This window comes from Petromyzon marinus, chromosome 4 (genome assembly GCF_048934315.1).
Source record: "Petromyzon marinus isolate PM22_M1 ecotype Great Lakes invasive population chromosome 4, UKy_Petmar_22M1.pri1.0, whole genome shotgun sequence".
Classification (NCBI taxonomy): domain Eukaryota; kingdom Metazoa; phylum Chordata; class Hyperoartia; order Petromyzontiformes; family Petromyzontidae; genus Petromyzon; species Petromyzon marinus.
In genome coordinates this window covers 9495209-9516296 of record NC_133670.1, presented here as the reverse complement: position 1 = coordinate 9516296, position 21088 = coordinate 9495209, and the positions used below count along the sequence as shown (strand labels likewise).

Sequence of the window (21088 nt, the reverse complement as noted above, 5' to 3'; positions counted from 1 at the left end):
TGCAAACAAAAAAATGCAAATTCAAAGACAGTGCATATTATTATCAGAGTTGTCTCTTTTTGTTTGCATTTTTGACTGCTTGTGTTGTGGTTATTGCAAACATGATCCCTTGTATAAAGGTGTCAGTTTTTTTGTGCCAGCTAAAAGGGTGAAACCTATTACTATATCTTGTTACTGGCAAAGGAGGTCTCATAATGTAAAAACACACCGTAGTTGTCATTGACACTGCTGCATAGCAGATAAATATATAGTAAACTAACGTTTTAAACAATTACTCCTAACATACTACCTTTGCATTTGTCTCGCCATTGGTGGAATTCATGAGTTAAATTCTTGGACAGGAATTGACCCAACGCTTCATCCCTCCAGTGTCAATAAAGCAGATACCACTTTGTGGGAGGTTAACATAAGCTATTTTATTGAGACTTGCCCTAGTCACAGGAATGTGTAATTTCCCACAGGAATGAGTGCCACCCCAATGCACGTCCATTTGAGAATGGATATTCTTTTAGTTTGTAATCGGTGAAATTTATAATTGTTAATTTCCCCCAAAAAGCTATTAAAAAGTATTTTGAGACAATCATTATTATAGTAATTATTATTCTAACAACATTTGTATGTGTATGGGTAGAGTGGTGGTAAAGTGGTTAGCGTACTGCGCTGTGAACCTGGTCACCCGAGTTCAATTCCCAACCACGGATAACACCGGTAGCAAGTCCAGCAAAATCTGATCCTGTCCACCCCCTTTCAAAAACGCACAATGACCAACTTGGTGAAGAATGGTTCAAAAGGAAACCCCTGACCCGCATGACATAGAGAGGCCATCATCCATTGGTCAATTGAGAATGGTTGAAATCTATTTCAAATACAAATAATATGGCGGGATGTTACCTATCCCGCCGGGTATACGGGAGGTTGTGGGTCCGATCCCGACCCTGACACCTGCTATATATTTGGAGTTTGCGTGTTCTCCCCGTGGTCGCGTGAATTTTTCTCCGGGTCCCCCAGTTTTTCCCATCGCATTTAGAAACATGATTTCTTCGTATTTGGCTGCTAAAACGAATTGCACATAAGCCACATTTTTGAGCTTTCATTTGTGGCCAGGTTGCTTCTAAAAAAAATAGCTATATAGCTCAGTAAGCCTTACCTGGTAAAATAACAAAAACATCGTTCCGTTTCATAGTTTAGTATACGGTACACGATGAAACAAAAGTGCTATTCACGCAGAAATCATAACGCCTGTTCACAGTTAAAAACCCTCGCTCCACAGCAAGTGCCGATGCCTATCAGAAGACGGTGAGCGCCACGATTCATCTGCTGCCCTTGCTGCTGTGCCCACAGGCGCCTGCTGGACACGGAGGACGAGCTGAGCGACCTGCGCTCGGACACAGTGCCTTCAGAGGTGCGCGACTGGCTGGCCTCCACCTTCACGCGCCAGATGGGCCTCATGCTGAAGCGCTCCGAGGAGAAGCCACGCTTCCGCAGCATCGTGCACGCGGTGCAGGCCGGCATCTTCGTTGAGAGGTTTGTGGCGCCCACCGCACCCCCCCCCCCCCTTTCTCATCCCGATCCGTCGAGGTCCGGCCCCTGCATCGGTGCGGCTTCGTCTGCTCTTGTTGCGTTGTCCCCTCCCGTGGGACCGGTGCTGATGTGTGCCGAGATAAATGCTGTCTCTCGAGTGGCTCAAGCCTCCAATGCACCGTTTCATACCGAAGCCTCTTTAAATATACATCACGCTGAAAGCGGAGGGTGTTATCGCTCGTTACACTTGCACACAAATGTCCCCTGTTCTTTTTTGCGCATACACACCGCACTTACTTAGATCCCCTGTACAATATTGCCTTTTCAAGACCGTTTGGGCCAAACGCTGTTCACGAGCGCCTGTTGAGGCCTGAACAGGCTCCACGAGGTGGTTGTGTTGCCAGCACAGTACTCAATCACCGTTGCATTCCCATTGCTGACGTTATAACAACAACACCTGCCGTTCACCTCCAAGTGCCGGTGACATCACCACAGTGCCTGTGGCAGGCTAGGTGCCCTGTGAGGCCATGTGAAGTTGTGAAGGCTGGCTGGTAGGAGGTCACGGGACAGACCCAGGTGCCATGGGTTGACTGACTGACATGACCGGCAGATGCAGCAGCTGTGCCGCCCACTGTGCCAACTTTCTCCATTTTATTCATAATAAAGGTTTTTGGGTTAGATCGCGTTTATTTATAAATGTGTCGTGTTAAACTTTCTCCATTTTAGCCGCACGGCGCACCGCTCATTGTTGTGAGCATCGCTCCTCCGCCCTCCGTTGTTGTTGGAGGGCGATTGCATCCAACTGCCCAGTAACAGCGTCCTCCATACTGATGTTACACACATACACTCACACACCACAAGGATAACAATGTATTATAAATATATATAATTTACTCTTTTAGATCATTGCGTACTTTACAGTAGGCTGCATAAACATTGACAAAAAAACGTGCCAAAGGCACAACGTTTATCATTAACACTGCCCTCTACACGTAATGGAAATTATATTGTAGCTCACATTTTGGCGCAAAGGCTGTCTCTGTTCATTGTCCAAAAAGTCAACCTACTATATATGTTTCAATTTTAAGACACTGTTAATAATGAACATGGTGAATGTTTTTTGTCGTTTAACCTTGAATGTGCTTTGCTAAAGTCATCTGCACCGCAGTACTGCCGATTTTCTGCATTGCTGCTTAGAGTTTCATGTCCCTGCTTCATACAAATGGTACAGGTCAGTTACCGTGGGGGCAATGATGCATTTACAAGCCCAGCATGAAATGAGACTTCCAATTTCAACACCCGGGTCTTGTGAATGTCCTCCCTATGCAGGTGCAAGTGTGGGATTTTTAATTTGCAGTTGTCATATACTTGGGATGTACTCTGCCCTTGCGAGGGCGACATAGCTATAATGTCACATGCACACGTATTGATTACGTAATGTTTTTCAGTGACAATGGAAAAAAACCTTATTGATTAAAAACTATTGGGTTTTTAAAATTATTCATCGTGGCCAATACACCATGTTTAATTAGAACTAAAACAATAGCAGGCCCTTTAAAAATAAACATATATCACATTCAGTCACCCAAAAAGGTAGTACTGCCGTTTAAGAAAGCCAATTTGAGATAAGTTAAGTGATAATAATCCATGGAACTTAAATACATTCTTATGCTTGGATTTGATTCCCCCCCCACCAACATCGGATCAGTAAAACCACAATATCCTTAGACTGAGAGAGAAAACATCATCAAATATCCGCTTGAGTCTCGTTCAGCAAAGGTCTTTCACTTAAATCCATATTTTATTTAGATCAGACCTGATTAATTGCTGTGTTGTGTAAGAGAGATTATGATTCATCATCCTTAAGTGGCCCTCATTGCAATATAAAACAAGCTGTATGCATCATAATAAACATATTTTTTTATTTTTTATGTTGACTTTCCAAGGGATAAACACTTGCTAAACATAGATTTTGACATATTGTGATTCCAGATTAAAATACATAACTTGATGTCGTTAAACTTGACTTTGCTTGTGAAAATTTATTTTCAATAAGTTGCAATGCTTGAACAGATGATGTATTTAATTGGTTTGTCTGAAGGCGTTTAATCATGTTGTTATTGATTTAAGTGTCAAGTTGTTCAATGTTCACAGTATTTCTCCAAGGAACAAACTATATCTTGCGGCATCTGTGCAGACATTTGTTGGTTAAAGTAGCAGTAATGTTGAGCAAATTAAATTGCTGTTGGCAGTTTTATTTGATAGTTCCTTAAAAAATGTACATCCAAACTTTTCAAGGATTGAGGGAATTCCAGGCAAAAGTTGTGCTTTTGAGAAATTATGTGTTTTAACTGTGTTTAATTCATACAGACAATGTCACAGATAATTCTATTCTTAGCCGCAAATGTAAAATTTTACATTACAAAAACATTTTTTTATGACATGTTCTGGAGTCCTATCTATTCTGGACGTGTATGTCAATTTCTTTCATTACCAAATGCACTTCAACATACCATGCATGTGTTTGGGGGGGGGGGGGGTGGGCAGGCGGAGAATAAATTGAAGAATAATAATTATGAAACAATTAAAACAATGTTTAAAGATGCCATCTGTCATGCACGCGTATTTCATCAACACAATTTCTAAGCGCCGGCACACCCATTGATTTGCTCACATTATCGCAATGAGCAGCCTCAGCTGCATGTCATATATCAGCAACCAGGCGCACAGAGAGCCCTGTGCTGCTCACCCCACCAAGAGAGAATCGATGGCGAGGCTGATTGACAGTCGCCAATGCAGTCAACCCCAGGTGTGCAGGGCCATCCCGTCTCCTACCCACCCCCGCCAAGGCCACCCACCCCCCCCCCCCAAAAAAAACGATGCGTGCTGCACTGCGGTGGTCGATGATCTAAGGGCTTAATTTCATCTCCCATTGTGACACTTTTTGGGCCATGGAGAGTTGCTTGAGACCCCCTTAAGATTCAAATACTGTGATGATTAAGTGAGGCCCATCTGTGTACCACGCGACTCATGGTCCTGTAACAGCGCTGTAACTAACAGGGGGCTGGTGAGAAGGGGGAAACTCGAGGGATGCGAGACCTTGCTGCTGGTAATCGTCTTATTGGGGGAAGGGGACACTTGAAGGAGGTGCACTGTAGCTGTACGGGCTGTTTGCTTGCAAGCTATTGGCTGCATCGCCCGTGGGGTGAGAGTGCTCTTGTATGATATTTGTTTACAATGCACGAGCAGACCACTGTTGTTTTATTTGCTTACCCCTGTTCCGAAAAAAAATGCTGCTTATATAGCCAGTTTTATCGGTCTCCACAAATCTTGGATTTGTCAGAGAGAAAAAAAAACACTCGTGCTTTTGTAAAGAGTACTGGAGTTGATTACGATTGGCCTGGCTGGAGGGGTACATGTTGTTTGGTGCACTGATGCTGTTGTCGTACAGAACATATATTTATACAGACATTTACATCGTTAAAATGTATATTTTCTGGGAGAATATTTAGTTTATGTATATAATATGCTCAAGCGTATATTTTGTTATTGTTTTAGGTGACTTTGACAATATTTTCTGATTGCTTTTCCATATGAGAATTAAAATATAGAGGGTAGATATGTATCTTGTCATTTAGGATTTAGTTCGTGCTTTAAAAACATTAACTCAATCCTCAAGGGAGTGGTAATACATGCCCCAAATTCTTGGCAAAGATATGTAAAGCTTTTTTCTTTAACTCAATTTTAAAACGCTTAAAGCAATGGGACAGCGAGCCCGTTGCCCATCTATCCCCTGATTTCCATAACCGGTTTGGCTTATGTTGACGGTGTTTATTTGCGTCACAACGTAATGTAACAGGCCCGCAGATTGCCTCAATAAAATTAAATATAAAAAAACACTTAAAGCAGAAAGGCAAAATACAGTATGGAAATTATGTCTGCATTGTGCCCAGAATGGTTGTTACTGGACCAAAGTCGCGACAATTTAAATTTTATGGGTAAAAAAAACACATGACCATGGTGAAATAGAATGTTTTCACAAAGTTCAAATTATTTAAGCATATTCTGTTTATTAGCTGGGGAAAAGTAAAACCACGCTCGTATATCTTGACAATAAAACATTTTACAACTGCACTTGTATCCAATAACATATGAGTCTTGCCTAGATAATTCCAACATGTTGGATGTCTTGTCCTGCTCTTGCCGTGCTGTAGAATGTACAGACGAACATCCAGCATGGTGGGACTCAGCTATCCTCCAGCAGTCATCTCTGTCCTGAAGGTGAGAGCTACAATTCGTCGCCGTAAAAAAAAAAAATCACTCCCAAGATCTCCTCTTCCCAATGCCATTTTCTTTAGTTTGGCGAAAACAACCGGACAGGTCAAAGTATTTTATTTGCAATCGACATTTAGGAACCTTTAAACTAAAATATGCGGTACACCTATGACCATATTACCATCATGTGCCTGATCGCATCAGAAACTAAGTGGGTTTCAGCCTGGATCGTACTCGGATGGGTGACCACCATGCGCACAAGAGAGGTGTAATCGGCATTGTGGACGGCAGAGGGCAGGACAGCGAAATCCCATCGTCGCTGTTCACTCCTTTGACCTTCACCAACCTGCATGCTCGCCAGCGTGGTGAAGTATGGCCAAATATCCCTGATGGCCCAGGCAAGGTGTGGGGGGGGAGGCAGGAATTGACAACATGCGCCGTACATCGACGTGATACAATATGTGAACCACGACATTGACAGACAATCAATGGCCCATGGTGCCACAGGATCCTTTAAACATAATTAAGGCCAAACGACACGCGTTCAAATTTGTCGCAAAACAGAGTGCCAATTTGAACAATAAAGTCAACGCAGACTATCTCGGTGTTAGGGTTAGAACCTGGTAACCTTTTTGGCTATGCAGCCACTGAGTAATATCTCTGTGTGTGATAATTTTGTTCTAAAGTTTCACAAGGAAATTGTATATCCACTTATGTAAACGTGTTTCTATGTTGTTCTGCTGAACTTAAGTTTTCCCTGCAAGCAATGTGATATATGTATATTCTTGGTTCTTTCGGTAAAGTCATGCAGAAGGGAAACAATAAAATAATACAAACATAAAACAATATTATTTTATTGTTTCCCTTCTATGTGACTTTACTGAAAGAACCAAGAATATGAATCCCTGCAGTCACGAAAGCTTTAAATCGTGATATATGTAGTTAATCATGTATCCTCTGTATATCCTTTTTTCCTATTTATACTCCATTTCCTCAATTTATTGTCAATTCATCACTCTGTCAGTCGTAAATGTTGTGTTTTTTTCTAAGTACTTGAAATTCACATTTGTACGTAAGTTGTTCTGACACCACCAGTGAGATGAGAAGGAAAGGAGAGAACTTCATACACATGAAGAGTGGCAACGTTTTCTACAATAGAGGGAGAAATTACACTCATTATGGTGGAAGTGGATTCTTAGTGTCTCCTTGCATCAGATGTGAGAGCTTTAGGGTTCAAAATTTAATTGGATGGAGTTGCTCAGCTTACACTAATCCTCCTGAATCACTAAAAGATAAAGATCAATCAAATATAGGAACAAACAATAAGCATCGATGATGAAGGAGAGCAAATGTACGATAGCACTGTTCGTTTTTGGCAGAATATACAAAAGAAAGCATAACCTGACTTCGGTTATTTAATTGACGTGTCATTGTGTGTTGTTATCGTTCATTAATTGTCTGTTAAAATAGGAGAATGCCGTCTCTTGAAAACCATCACACCACAGTTGGTTGGCCTTGTGTCTTTCGGAACTTTGGTATAAGACATTAATGAAAGTATGTATGTATATATATACGTCCCATTACTCACTGAATAGGTAGAAAATAACAGGATGGGTATATTTCAGTTGTCAATGTAACTGTACCGAGTTGTGTTTGTGGTGACAGTGTTGCCTGAGATGTCATTGAGCTTCACACATAGAGGAGATATTTTTTTTAAATTACTGAGGGATTAGGCTGGAACCTGAATTAATTATTATAATTTTTTTGCTTGAGTGTCAAGTATAATGGCCTGTATAATGAATATGCAAACATCTTTTATACCAAGAAATAATGTAGTTTAAATTTGTTTCCTAGCATAAGCATGTGAGGTCCTGGCATAGATTCCACTGTTTATTGTCATGAGAATGATGTGTATGTCGATCCCGTACCAGGTTATAATTTGTGTGCGTGAAAAATGTGCAATGGTTGTAATTATATTAGTCAAAGTGCACAGTTGCACTGACAAAACTTATTATTGGAGCACATGACTTAATAATAACAACTTCATGTTTTGAATTTATTTCTGATAATATACATTAACTTCAATTGAGCTATCAAAGCAAAAAAAGATGACACATTGATAAATAAGCGATTATCTATTACATTTAATAATCAGCTGCTGTTCATCCACCATTGGATGACAGCCTCCCCACACCGTGCCCATTCTTACCTGGTCCTGTGATGCCAGAAATCCAAACGACCAGTCAATAAATGTTACAGTAGCTAAAAACAACCCTAACCGCAGGTGGTTGCCAAATAACAACATTCACATTCTATTCTTGGTTCTTTCGGTAAAGTCACGTAGAAGGGAAACAATGAAATAATAAAAATGTAAAACAATAAAATTCTCACAACATTAACAGTTTAAAGAATGCATCCGTCATTGGGATCACTGTGTAAGGATGCGTTGTGTGCCATGTGTTTTATTTCCCAGGAAGTCGACAAGTGGTCCTTTGATGTATTTGCACTGCACGAGGCCAGTGGTGAGCACGCCCTCAAGTTCATTGTGTACGAGCTCTTCACCAGATATGACCTAATAGCACGATTTAAGGTGAGCCAATTCTTAAACGAAACTATATTTTTTTTTAACCATGTAAGGCCCACTGAGCTATATATCTCTTTTTCAGAAGCGACCTGGTTTATCGAAGTGGCTTATTGGGTGTAAATGTATGGCATACAAATAATATAAACGTATGTTGATTCTAAATGTGGAGGGAAAAACCGGAGGACTCGGAGAAAAATCCACAACCACAGGGAGAACATGCAAACTCCAAATATACAGGCGTCAGGGTCTAGATGGAACCCACCACCTCCTCTATACCAGGTGAGGTAGGTAACATCTCGCCACCGTGGCACCCCCAAATTCCAACCAGACCTGCCAGTGATGTCTGAATGAACACCATTAAAGCTGTCCCTTCATTACAATCACTGGCACAGGTGTATATAGAAGTAACCATATTTTCATTTTAGATCCTATCGGTCTCTTTGTAAATGCCTCGAAGGCAATGCTGCTACACTTATTCGGAAATAAGGCCTATATTTTACATGGGAGCGGTGCAAATAGTAAGAGTAAATGTTTCCCAGACAGGGATGAGGCATAATGAACACGCCAGTGGGGGAACATCGCTTGAAGCCATACACGTCGCAGGGGGAAATGACAACAGTGAGTGATGGTGCTATTCGCGGTGGCATGACGTGTCACGCTATGCCGAAGCGAGCGGTAACATTTCTCCAAAGGACATCTGAGCCCAGAACATGAATTAAGGACCATATTGATTAATTCATATTCCGGGACTGAGTGATAAGCCTTGAGACAATTAATGCCTGGCAGCTTTAGGTTGCGGTAATATGCTCCTCATCTGTATGAATTGCATATAATGGCAACATTGCATGATGTATGAAATGTGTCATTTTCAGGGTGGCTCTTATATTTCAAAATACGGTTTACGATTGCGATTGTCTCTTGTTGTTGAATTATGCATGACCTTTAAATTGTAGCCCAATTGAAGGATGTGTAGGAGTCGCTACCATGGTATTTATTTTAAATATGGACCACCCTAACGTTTTTATGTTGAACTCCTTTCACACCGTCCGTAGCCAACTGTGCTAATGGGAGGTGCGGAATGTGTATGGAATGTAACTGTTTCACAGATCCCTGTGTCGTCTGTGGTGTCATTTGTGGAAGCTCTGGAGGCTGGATACAGCAAGCACAAGAACCCCTACCACAATTCGGTCCACGCAGCTGACGTCACCCAGACTGTGCACTACCTGATGCTCAAAACGGGCACAATAGTAAGTGTGTTACCCTCGATCATTTACAATTACACACTCGTCTGGTGTGCTGTGAATGTTAGGGCAACTGCTTTTGTGTTGTAAATACTCAACAATAGACGTCTGTGCTCACATCTTCACCAAAACCGCACTGACCAGCGTGGTGATGTGTGGTCAAATAACACCCACAACACGCACGGCATGAGGAACCCCCCTTTCAGCAGTGGATTGGCAGAGGGCTTTACATGTACATGCAGTACTCATGCACGTATCATGTATGTTTATGTCAACACAACACAGTACATACAAAACATGAGCAAAAATGTGAGTAGTCTATGATGATTTGGCTTGTGAACAATGACAACTCGTCATGCCACACAATGATAATTGGTTCTCCTTGAAAAATAAACATCAGGATGCACGTCTTTTTTCAAAAATGTAAACCCTGACATCGACGAATAGAATACAGTTCACCTAGTAAACATACATATCATGTTAAAGATTAGAATTGCTCTGCATAGATATTTGTGTGAAATTTGATTTGTAAAACGGCCCAATTATTTATTTATATACGTTCACCCTCGATAATGTGCACTCCCATCAGGCTGTTTGCTCACTTTGCACGTAATAACCAAATGCATGCGGATCACGTGCAAATGCTGTTGTAAGCCTTTCCGTAATGCCCGACCGACGCCAGTGTTCACTCTGTCATTAACACTGGCTTGAAAAAGAATCAGGTGGCAGAGCTACTGTGCTATTGGTGGAAATTTCAAAAGGGGGAAGAAAAAAATGGCTTTAGTGCGGTGTAATTAAAAAGCCTGCAGTCCATTACAATACCATAGCCCTGAAGGAAGTGTAGGGAAATTATAAATGCATTTTTCGCGTGCCATTGAAATTTACCTACAGCACGGAACCATTACGAGATTCACAGTGCCTGTCTTTTTTGTGCCGGGCTGCAAGGGCTTTATGTGAACCATACATTTTTGTTGGAGCAGCAGTGGTGGCTGGGAAGTGGTGTATTGCTTGCTGTGTTGCATTTTGTGGCTTGAAATAGGCAGCTGGGTCTCATTGGTTTAAAGCTATGGGGAGTAGGTAGTTGCATCAGGACAAATTATACTGCTCCTTATTAGCACATTCGCTGGGTCAGAAAGAGATACAATTTAGGTGCACCAGAAGAAAATGAAAATTGTGTGTGCTATATTCATATTAATGAAGCAAGCGTTTTCATTTAAATTAAGCATTTCATCCTAAACCCCCAAGGCTTCAGAAGTGGCCAGGTGGCTCAGAGGTCAAAGGGCTGAGCTGGGACTGCTGAGTTTGAATCAGGGCAGCAGCCTGTGATTATCAGTGGGATCTTAAGTGATGGGATTTGATGTCTCAGTTGCCAATGACTGCTCAAACTAACCATAATATTACATTTGGTTTGATTTGCCTACATTCCAGCCATGACAATCTCTTAGAAGAGTGTATGGGAAAGTGTGCCCCCTACTGTGCAAGGGATAAACATTGATTTTTTAATAATGTTTCAGACGTGTATTGTTTGACACCTGGGGCACAATGCAATTCAACCTACACACTTCAGAACTGTTTTTCAAAAATATTGTAATGCAATAGTATTGCTACGGCACAGTTTTTGTTTAGAGAAAATGTCGATTGCATATATGTTATCATAAGGCCACATAGCACTTGGTTAGTGACAGGATGACATGTTTATCTCACTTAAAAAGCTTTTAACAAGCATACAATTTGAAATTGTCATATATATGCGCTGCCAATTTAAGTAACATTTGAGAGCACAAGTATAATTTGCCGACACGTTATTTCAGTGCCTAGCAAGTGACATTTTTAAGCATGAAAGTCAGGCCTGGCACGGAATTCATAATGTATGCTACAGGGCATATGGTACACCATTAATAGTGTTTTAATATATGTCATATGCCAGCCACAAATTCTGATTGATGTTGCGTGTAAATAAATTTAAGCTCTTCCAACTGCTGTGACCAGTGTCCTCATCATCTCCCCATTAGTAGAAGAGTTTAACAAATTAGCCCGCTGCTGTTGGACATACGTTACGTCATCAAATGCAGCGGGGCTCTATAATGAAGACAAATAGGTTCATTGCAGATTTTTTTTGCAGCAATGGTCATATCTTAAATACTTCTCATCAGCAGCAGGGTTTATTGTCAAAATAATTTAAATTAAAAAGAACCAATGACCGACCATTTCCAACAACAAACGAAAAGGATTCATTGCTATGTAATGAACGTATTACTGTGCACGGAAGCCACATTGATAGAACACGCACGCTGTGCGGCATTGCTGCATCTCGTTAATGGAAAACACAGTCTGATCTCCTATAACACGTGTTTTCATAACGTGAATTTTATATAACACGATGAATGTAGTAGGGAACACATTTTTATAACGCGGATGCGAATTGGATATAATTCGGCCGAGTGAACAGAGCTACGTCGCGCGAGTAGGATTAAGTGGTTGTACGGTTGCCTCGGCGTAACATCGCACCTAGGTGGGATGCTGCTGGATGTTTCTAGATGCTACCCACGCACGTCAGTCGTTTGTTCAGCCTGCATACGCTTCTCACGTGTTCGTGCGGACTGTGCTTTGCCCTCTATTGTATATTATTTTATTATAACGTGATTTTTCCAGAACGCGGTGTTTTTCAGGAACTCGACTACCGTGTTATAGAACAGACTGCACGCTTGTATTGTAAATATTTTCACGGATGATTTGTGCCATCATTGTGTCACGTTGCTTCTCCAGTCGTGAATTGATCTTCTACCAGTGGCAGTAATAAGAAGCCCTCGCAGCCTTAATCTGACACATTAATCTCCTGAAACATCCAATTAAGGCGCCTGCAAAGTGGTTATCTGCTACCCAGGCCTCCTCTGACGAGGCGTGATTTACGTTATGCGTTGCAGATCGTAGATCATCGCCTTTGCCCGTCCCTATGCAGTAATGTGCGTTTAATTGATAAGTGCTTATGTACACTGCGTGGATATTTTGGGATGTCAGTTTTGCAGGACTTCGTCCTACTGGTGTGCCGTTTAAACCTCAGAGATGACACAAAACGAGATGGATTTTAACAGTGGCACGAACAGCCTCTGTGGTTCCTGTCTTGGATTATTTTGTAGGGAAACCACCCAGGAGCTTAGAGGATATCAGAGAGGACTAAACTCCCCACCCCACCTTACAATGAGATGCCCTTTTGTTCAGAACTAAATTTAAGATGAAAAGTTATATACAGTGTCTGTATTTCTAAACAACACCACAGAACATACTTTTGAGTTGCAGACTTGTAGTTGCGGTATCAACGATATTTCACCGCTCCAGCTCTTCAGTAGTCATCCTCTTCTACTCCATCATTCATCTCAAACTACAATCAAATCTTGACTTAAGGCTTTCGTGACTGCAGAAATTCATATTCTCTGGGTCTTTCGGTAAGGCCCATAAACTACAACGTTCCGGTCGCAACACAAGCGGTCGTCATCAGGACGTCATCAGGACGACCGCTTTGTGTTGTGATGTGTTGCGATCGAAACGTCGTAGTTTTTTTTGTTATTTTCTTTGAACCTATCTACGTGACTTTACCGAAAGACCAAACGAATACAATCACCCACTTGTAGTGTTGTGTCCTGCTCAACACACACTTTCTGTTTTTTTTTTTAACAGTCAACATGATTTCTCTAAACTCGTGAATGTTCCATGATGCATGTGTTCCTCTTGCTGTATCTCAATGTGATTCTAAACGCGCGTTTCTCTACGTTTCTCCGCGCATCTTTCAGCTTTTGTTTAATTTTGCATGTCAACGTCCTTGCTTCTGACCCACGTGTCATAACAGGTGATAAACACGTATTTTTACCGTATTGTTGAGACACATTGGTATGTTTTGTTTTCACCATTAAGGTCAGTTTTCCAAAAGTACTCAAACCCGCACCACAATCTGATTCGTGATATTTATAAATATTGAAAACCCTTTCAAAAATTGGAACACTGACACTGACACCGAGGAAGGAAACATTTGACATCAGAAGGGGAATTAGACACGGAGATACACCTTTAACAAAGTTATTTATGGAGACAACACGATTTAAAAACAATGGATTGGAGAAATAAAGTCATAAACTTAAAGGGAAATAAATTAACCTGTTCTATTTGCTGATGACATAAATGTTATGAAAAGCAATGGAAATGAATTACAGGATAATATAGAAGAACTTAATAAATAATGCTGCAAAGTGGGGCTCAGGATAAATCTGGTTAAAACAAAACCATTGGAGATATCTGTTGGGAGGGAAACAATTGGAAAACACGGCAGTTTTTGAAAGCAGACGAGTATCAACAATGAATACATTGCCATAATTTTTGCAAATGAAATCTACCTCAATGAATTCCCTCAAGAATGTTTTAAAACAGGGGCTCTGTGAGAGGTGCTAGTTAAACATGGCATGAAGTAAAACAAGGCTAATTTTCATCTGCTACCGAATTATACTGTTTAATTGCTATTTGGACTGATTTTAAATGTGGATTTCTATAATTTGTAACCAAATTAAGGTTGACCTTATTTTTTTTTCATATTTATAATTACCTTTGTTTGGGTTGGGGAATAGGTCTTAAGCTACGTAATATGTATGTAAGTACCAGAAAAGCAAACAAAGTGATTTGTTTATTTCGCTGGATGAGCTCAATGGAAGGTAATAAACACATTTTAAATGAACATTATTTGTTTTATATATAATATAGTACTATAATATTCCAACTTTTTCAAATGTTGTGCTATGTTATTCCTGTTCCAATCACTGTGTGCGTGTTTGCCCAAGGCATGCTACATGTTAAGGCTGCACACTGACATCGCTCAACTGCAATGCAAACGTGCTAACGAAGGCAGCGTACGACATGCAACATCTTTAATGATTTGTGCACTGAGCCACCCTCGGGAGAGTTCATCATGATGATGATGATGTATATATACACTCTCCTGGCTAGGTAACCGCTTATTCTGAATGATTGTAGTCTTTGTGTTTATCTTGTTTATAACCACATTGGACGATGAGATAGATTATTGGTACATTTTTTTGTGTCCCCTATGTAAATGTGTAGAAAATTAGAAGATGTCACAATAGCCGCTAGTTCATTGCACCTGGCAAACATTCATTCTTGACCCGTGATTCAATGTTTTACACACAGTTAAAAAAGATATGCGATCGACAATGGGGTTCCGCTAAACATTAAGTGCCTCTATTAATCTGGCTTGCAATCACGTAGGCACATTATAACAATTGTTACATATAATAAGATAAAAATCTACTTAGTACAATACCTCCAACTGAAACGCATCATCTGTAAAAACTTGTTTTTACATTAATTTATAAATAAATAAAATAGTTTCCCAAATGTATAGAAGATTATGGTTTTCAGTTGTATTGCCATCTGAAAAGTAAAATTGCATTAAAAAAACAACGGCGGTTAATGTGAACCATATATAGACGTAGACGTACAGAGACGTGGTACACTTTGAGCAGTTAGTGTGCATATTTGCATCATTAGGTGAAAGTTATTGGTCACAGAGAATAAAAAAATGGGGTTGATTGCATGCAATGCCTTCTCTCACCCTAGGTGGCAAGGTAATTAGAATTTTTAATTGTCAATATGTATGGTAGATTACTGATTGGAAGCTGGCCTTGTATAATAAAGAGGCATCAATTTTGTTATAATAGCCTTCGGGCAAAAACAGAAAACTACAATGTGAAATATATGTTCACTGATGAAAATGGATGTGCTTTTGGTAATTAAAAATATTATATATTTAGTGTTTTATAAAATAACAAAAGTATGATGGAGTGAGTGATACTTTTTTTTAGATAGAATAAATAACAATGGTTTAACCTACAAAAACCTTGAAAATGGTAGAGAATAATTATATATAGGAAATAAACAGGAAATAAATCAACAGTCTGACTCAGCAGCAGATCATGCTTTCCCACCTGATGACGGACGCTTGTGTTGCGCCCGAAATGTCGTGATTTATTTTATTTTATACCTACGTGACTTTACCGAAATAACCAAAGAGTATAGGAAATAAATAATCAGAAACATACAGTTTGATACAAACCTGCGCTGGCATTTGGCACATTTCCCAATCTCTTGACGTGATTATTGGAACTAATTGAATTACAAGACCATAAAGGGAAATATGCTCAGCTCTCTCGACCACAGATGGTAGCTCGCACACGCACATCTAGGTACACAAACTGGTACTGAGTGGCACACATTTCTTTCCATATTTCTACGGCAAGGGCCCAGTCTTTTACAGAGGCCAACCACCGTTGACGGTCCCACAAATTAGTGCAAATTTTAACTGCACTGGGAGAGACGAGTCATCCCCTCCAAGCCACACACTCTACCACTGCACTACCAGCTGGATGACTTTGTGACAGTTGCAACATTCAAATATTAGCATGCAACTACGTTTTTTTTAATGTGTTTTTATCTAGATGACGCAAAGCAATTGATTGCTTGTCTCTTGAAATCAGTCGAACCATACGTTGTCTGCTGACCTGTATATGTCGCGTAATCGTAACATTCTGCATGGACAAGTGAGCAAAATACTCACTTATGTATGATTTGGGAAAGTAATGTACGAACTGTTTCGTCCTTGAGTGTCGACCAATTACTAAGAATCATCATCCTTGTTGGCATTGAGCCCTCCCTCTGGGTTGTTCCTGAAAATGTACCGCGAGGACTGATGAGATAGCCAAAATAATGCTGGATCTTACCATGTGTGTAATTTAGAAGACATCATCTCAAATCCGATTACATGGACATAATCCGCAGCACAGTGTGGGCAGTTGACAGAGGTAAACATGTTGATTTTATAAATAAAACTCCCAAAATTAGTCAAACAGTTTGATGTTGTATTTATCAATCTGTATTATTATAATTGTATTTCTAAATCCATATTCTTATATCGGGATATGTTATCTGGAAAATGAGGTAGAGATGGCTATGGCACATGTAGGACGGAGGAACTCCGGGTACTGGACACCCAGAGGTCCAAGACCAAGGAGAAGAATTAAAGACAGATGGTAGGATATGGTGAGGGCAAACTTGGGAGATTGGATGTCAACTTTGCAAAAGCTTAGGGACCTAGCAGATGGAATGCGGTGATGGCAAGGTGTGTATTACGTAAACAGCATTGGCGTCCCTTGCCTTTTGACACTGTTTCTTCGTTTGCCTCCACAGCATTGGTTAAATGAGCTGGAGATCTTGTCTATGATCTTTGCCGCTGCAATCCATGACTACGAGCACACGGGCACCACGAACAACTTCCACATCCAGACACGGTACGCACCAAGAGCAAACAGGGCAGCAGCACGAGACTCCTGTGCAGCATGGTACGGTGCCTCCTCCTGCAGCGCTGGAAGGGCCACGTCTCTAAAAGAAGGCTCATTGGAACAACACGGGGTGCTGCAGTGGCGAGATGTTAACCACCTTGTCTGTTATACAGGAGTGCGTGGGTTAGATCTTTTACCCTGACGCCTGCTGTTAATTTGGAGTTTGCATGTTCTTCCTGTGGCTGCGTGGATTTTTATCCGGGTCCTTCGGTTTTTTCCCTCCACATTTATAAAAGTGCGTTTAGAGTATTTTGGCTGCAATACGTTACAACATGACAAGCCACTTCTGCTTTTTGTGTTCAAATGTATTGTCCTTCCCCCGCACCTCCGAATAACGCGGTTGGCTACTTATAGTGTGAACTAACTTCTACATACATATATATTTCCGTGGGCTATAATTTGTGGCAAGGTTGCTTCTGAAAAAAAGCTATATAGCTCAGTGGGCCTTACCTGGTAAAATAAAAATAGTTAATAGTTAAACAACGATTTTTCTATTGCACTTTTTCATCTTGTACATAACTTATATATGTACACACACACTTCTTGCGCAACAGGCAGAATAAATGTGCTCCAGTTAGATTAACTATTTTGTTTTTTGAGCAAATGTGTGTTCAAAATCTCCCTGGTTTTAGTTGGCAGTTGTGAGATTTTGTTATTGCATTTGTTACGTGAATTTGTAAGCTCACTGAGGGCACACGTCTTTGATAAGGGGAAAGCCAAGAACGAATACAGTGAGGGAAAAAAGTAATTGATCCCCTGCTGATTTTGTACGTTTGCCCACTGGCAAAGAAATGATCAGTCTATAATTTTAATGGTAGGTTTATTTGAACAGGAAGAGACAGAATAACAACAAAAAAATCCAGAAAAACGCATGTCAAAATGTTATAAATTGATTTGCATTTTAATGAGGGAAATAAGTATTTGACCCCTCTGCAAAACATGACTTAGTACTTGGTGGCAAAACCCTTGTTGGCAATCACAGAGGTCAGACGTTTCTTGTAGTTGGCCACCAGGTTTGCACACATCTCAGGAGGGATTTTGTCCCACTCCTCTTTGCAGATCTTCTCCAAGTCATTAAGGTTTCGAGGCTGACGTTTGGCAATTCAAACCTTCAGCTCCCTCCACAGATTTTCTATGGGATTAAGGTCTGGAGACTGGCTAGGCCACTCCAGGACCTTAATGCGCTTCTTGAGCCACTCCTTTGTTGCCTTAGCCGTGTGTTTGGGTCATTGTCATGCTGGAATACCCATCCACGACCCATTTTCAATGCCCTGGCTGAGGGAAGGAGGTTCTCACCCAAGATTTGATGGTACTTGGCCCCGTCCATCGTCCCTTTGATGCGGTGAAGTTGTCCTGTCCCCTTAGCAGAAAAACACCCCCAGAGCATGTTTCCACCTCCATGTTTGACGGTGGGGATGGTGTTCTTGGGGTCATAGGCAGCATTCCTCCTCCTCCTCCAAACACAGCGAGTTGAGTTGATGCCAAAGAGCTCCATTTTGGTCTCATCTGACCACAACACTTTCACCCAGTTGTCCTCTGAATCATTCAGATGTTCATTGGTAAACTTCAGACGGGCATGTAAATGTGCTTTCTTGAGCAGGGGGACCTTGCGGGCGCTGCAGGATTTCAGTCCTTCACGGCGTAGTGTGTATCCAATTGTTTTCTTGGTGACTATGGTCCCAGCTGCCTTGAGATAATTGACAAGATCCTCCTGTGTAGTTCTGGGCTGATTCCTCATCGTTCTCATGATCATTGCAACTCCACGAGGTGAGGTCTTGGATGGAGCCCCAGGCCGAGGGAGATTGACAGTTATTTTGTGTTTCTTCCATTTGCGAATAATCGCACCAACTGTTGTCACCTTCTCACCTTCTCACCAAGCTGCCGGGCAATGGTATTGTAGCCCATTTCAGCCTTGTGTAGGTCTACAATCTTGTCCATGACATCCTTGGAGAGCTCTTTGGTCTTGGTCATGGTGGAGAGTTTGGAATCTGATTGATTGATTGCTTCTGTGGACAGGTGTCTTTTATACAGGTAACAAACTGATATTAGGAGCACTCCCTTTAAGAGTGTGCTCCTAAACTCAGCTCGTTACCTGTATAAAAGACACCTGGGAGCCAGAAATCTTTCTCATTAAAATGCAAATCAATTTATAACATTTTTGATATGCGTTTTTCTGGATTTTGTTGTTGTTATTCTGTCTCTCACTGTTCAAATTAACCTACCATTAAAATTATAGACTGATCATTTCTTTGTCAGTGGGCAAACGTACATAATCAGCAGGGGATCAAATACTTTTTTCCCTCACTGTATGTCATCCTACAAAAATGGTGTAAGAATTTTTTTATAATGCAAAATCATGTAAAAGGTTTAACAGATTTTAAACGTTGATTTGAAGCTTTCGTGACCGCAGGAATCCATACTCTTTGGTTCTTTCGGTAAAGTCACGTAGGTAGAAATATAAAATAAAAAAATAATATATCACGACGTTTCGATCGCAACACAAGCGGTCGTCCTCAGGCTGAAAAAAAATAATCCAGCAGTAGAACTGCTGAACCAGCGAGAGCTGTTACAACAAGGTGTTGTGATCGAAGTGTCGTGATATATATGTTTTCTACCTACGTGACTTTACCGAAATAACCAAAGAGTATAGATTTTAAATGATACTAAACATTCAAAAGTCTAAGGTTATGTAATGTATTGTACATATAATATAATTTAGTCTACAAATTATTCAAAACAAATGTTGGCAACGTCATCATAGCTCAAGGACATGAGTCATTCTAATTACCCATGGAATGGAAAAAATATCTAAACTAAGCAAACATTAAACATTGCTGTTGGATGCACACGGGAGAATTGTATGCAATTCAAGAATTGTATGCAATGTATGCAATGCAAGAAATGCATGCACGACTTTGGAGTGCATATAAATGGTATACGTAGAGCAAATACATACTGTACAAGGCACTTGGGAGCAGTTATCATCATTGCATCCTGATGTCAGCTTGCTCTTCAACTGTCCTCATCCCCACTTAATATTTGTTGTCACAGTCTTTCCTAGTTTGGAGGGTATTGTGTCACACAAAAACATATCCTTCTTCCAGTACTGCACCTCCCAACACTGCATCATTGCACATCCCTGCTTCATATATGTTAATATCAGTAACCCAACCTCGTGATATTTGGTAGGGATGAAGCCAGTGCTTTACTAGATTTCTGTTGGTCTCATTCATGACAGGCATACAGTATTCAGAATTAATGTGGGCTAAGAACTATGGCATTCATTTCGCGAGGTAATATCTGATGAATCGGCCCATTGGGCCGAAGCCTAAATGGCTGCACTGCACCAGCTGCAGGCTTATGTCAGCCTCTCTTGTGGTTAAATGACTGTTAAAATCTTTACAGACTATGTTCTAAAAAGTGTTCACATTTAAACAAAAATATTCCTTAAGAATAAATCTTCAGGTTAATTTTGTTTTGACTTTATTTCTGAAGACAACATAGCTCAAACATGTGCTTTTTCTTTCGCGTTCTAAACTTGCAGTACTTGTATTAATACATTCAGTCTTAAGTGAAAGATAATGGGCCCAGGCTTTAGAAATCACAGCGCATTGATTCAAATGGGGGCACTCGACATATTTGAAGTGCCCTTGCTTTTGAATGCAGTAATCTACCATATTAAAGACATTAGAGAGCTGCATTTAGCTTTTTTTCCCAGTGCTTCTCCAATGTGGGCCAATAATGGCTGAAGGATTGCTTGAATTCCATTAAGGCTGAGCACCATTTTAAGTTAATGATTTTTTTCCACTTTGACACATTGCAGCTGCTAGATCATTACCAATACGTCCCAATGGCTCTCCTGGTCAGCTCGTGAAAATTTCATTCCCACTTCTTAAAATGGCCCTAAGTAACCATGGAAATCACTGGCAAGGTCACACAAATCTCGTAAATTATTCCTGACCTACCTCATGAAAAAAAAACAAATTAGCTGTCTGTATACTGCTGTGACCTAATTTACACCTTTCTAAAAAAGTCAACCAGAAGATTCTCCAACAACACAGTACTAAGCT

At 40.6% G+C, this 21088-nt stretch overlaps 1 protein-coding gene across 6 annotated transcripts in view; it reads left to right on the top strand.

The window, feature by feature from the left end:
- Positions 1-21088, top strand: part of LOC116938758 (dual specificity calcium/calmodulin-dependent 3',5'-cyclic nucleotide phosphodiesterase 1A) — a 226388-nt gene that overhangs the window by 153779 nt on the left and 51521 nt on the right. For all 6 annotated transcript variants that reach the window (XR_012930724.1, XM_032946342.2, XM_032946344.2 and 3 more), the window contains 5 exons: positions 1342-1524; positions 5736-5802; positions 8270-8386; positions 9487-9627; positions 16867-16967. Coding sequence is in view for 5 of the 6 variants with exons in the window: in XM_032946342.2 (XP_032802233.1) it covers positions 1342-1524; positions 5736-5802; positions 8270-8386; positions 9487-9627; positions 16867-16967 (609 nt within the window). In the remaining variant the exon portion in view is untranslated. The remainder of the gene's footprint in view (positions 1-1341; positions 1525-5735; positions 5803-8269; positions 8387-9486; positions 9628-16866; positions 16968-21088) is intronic.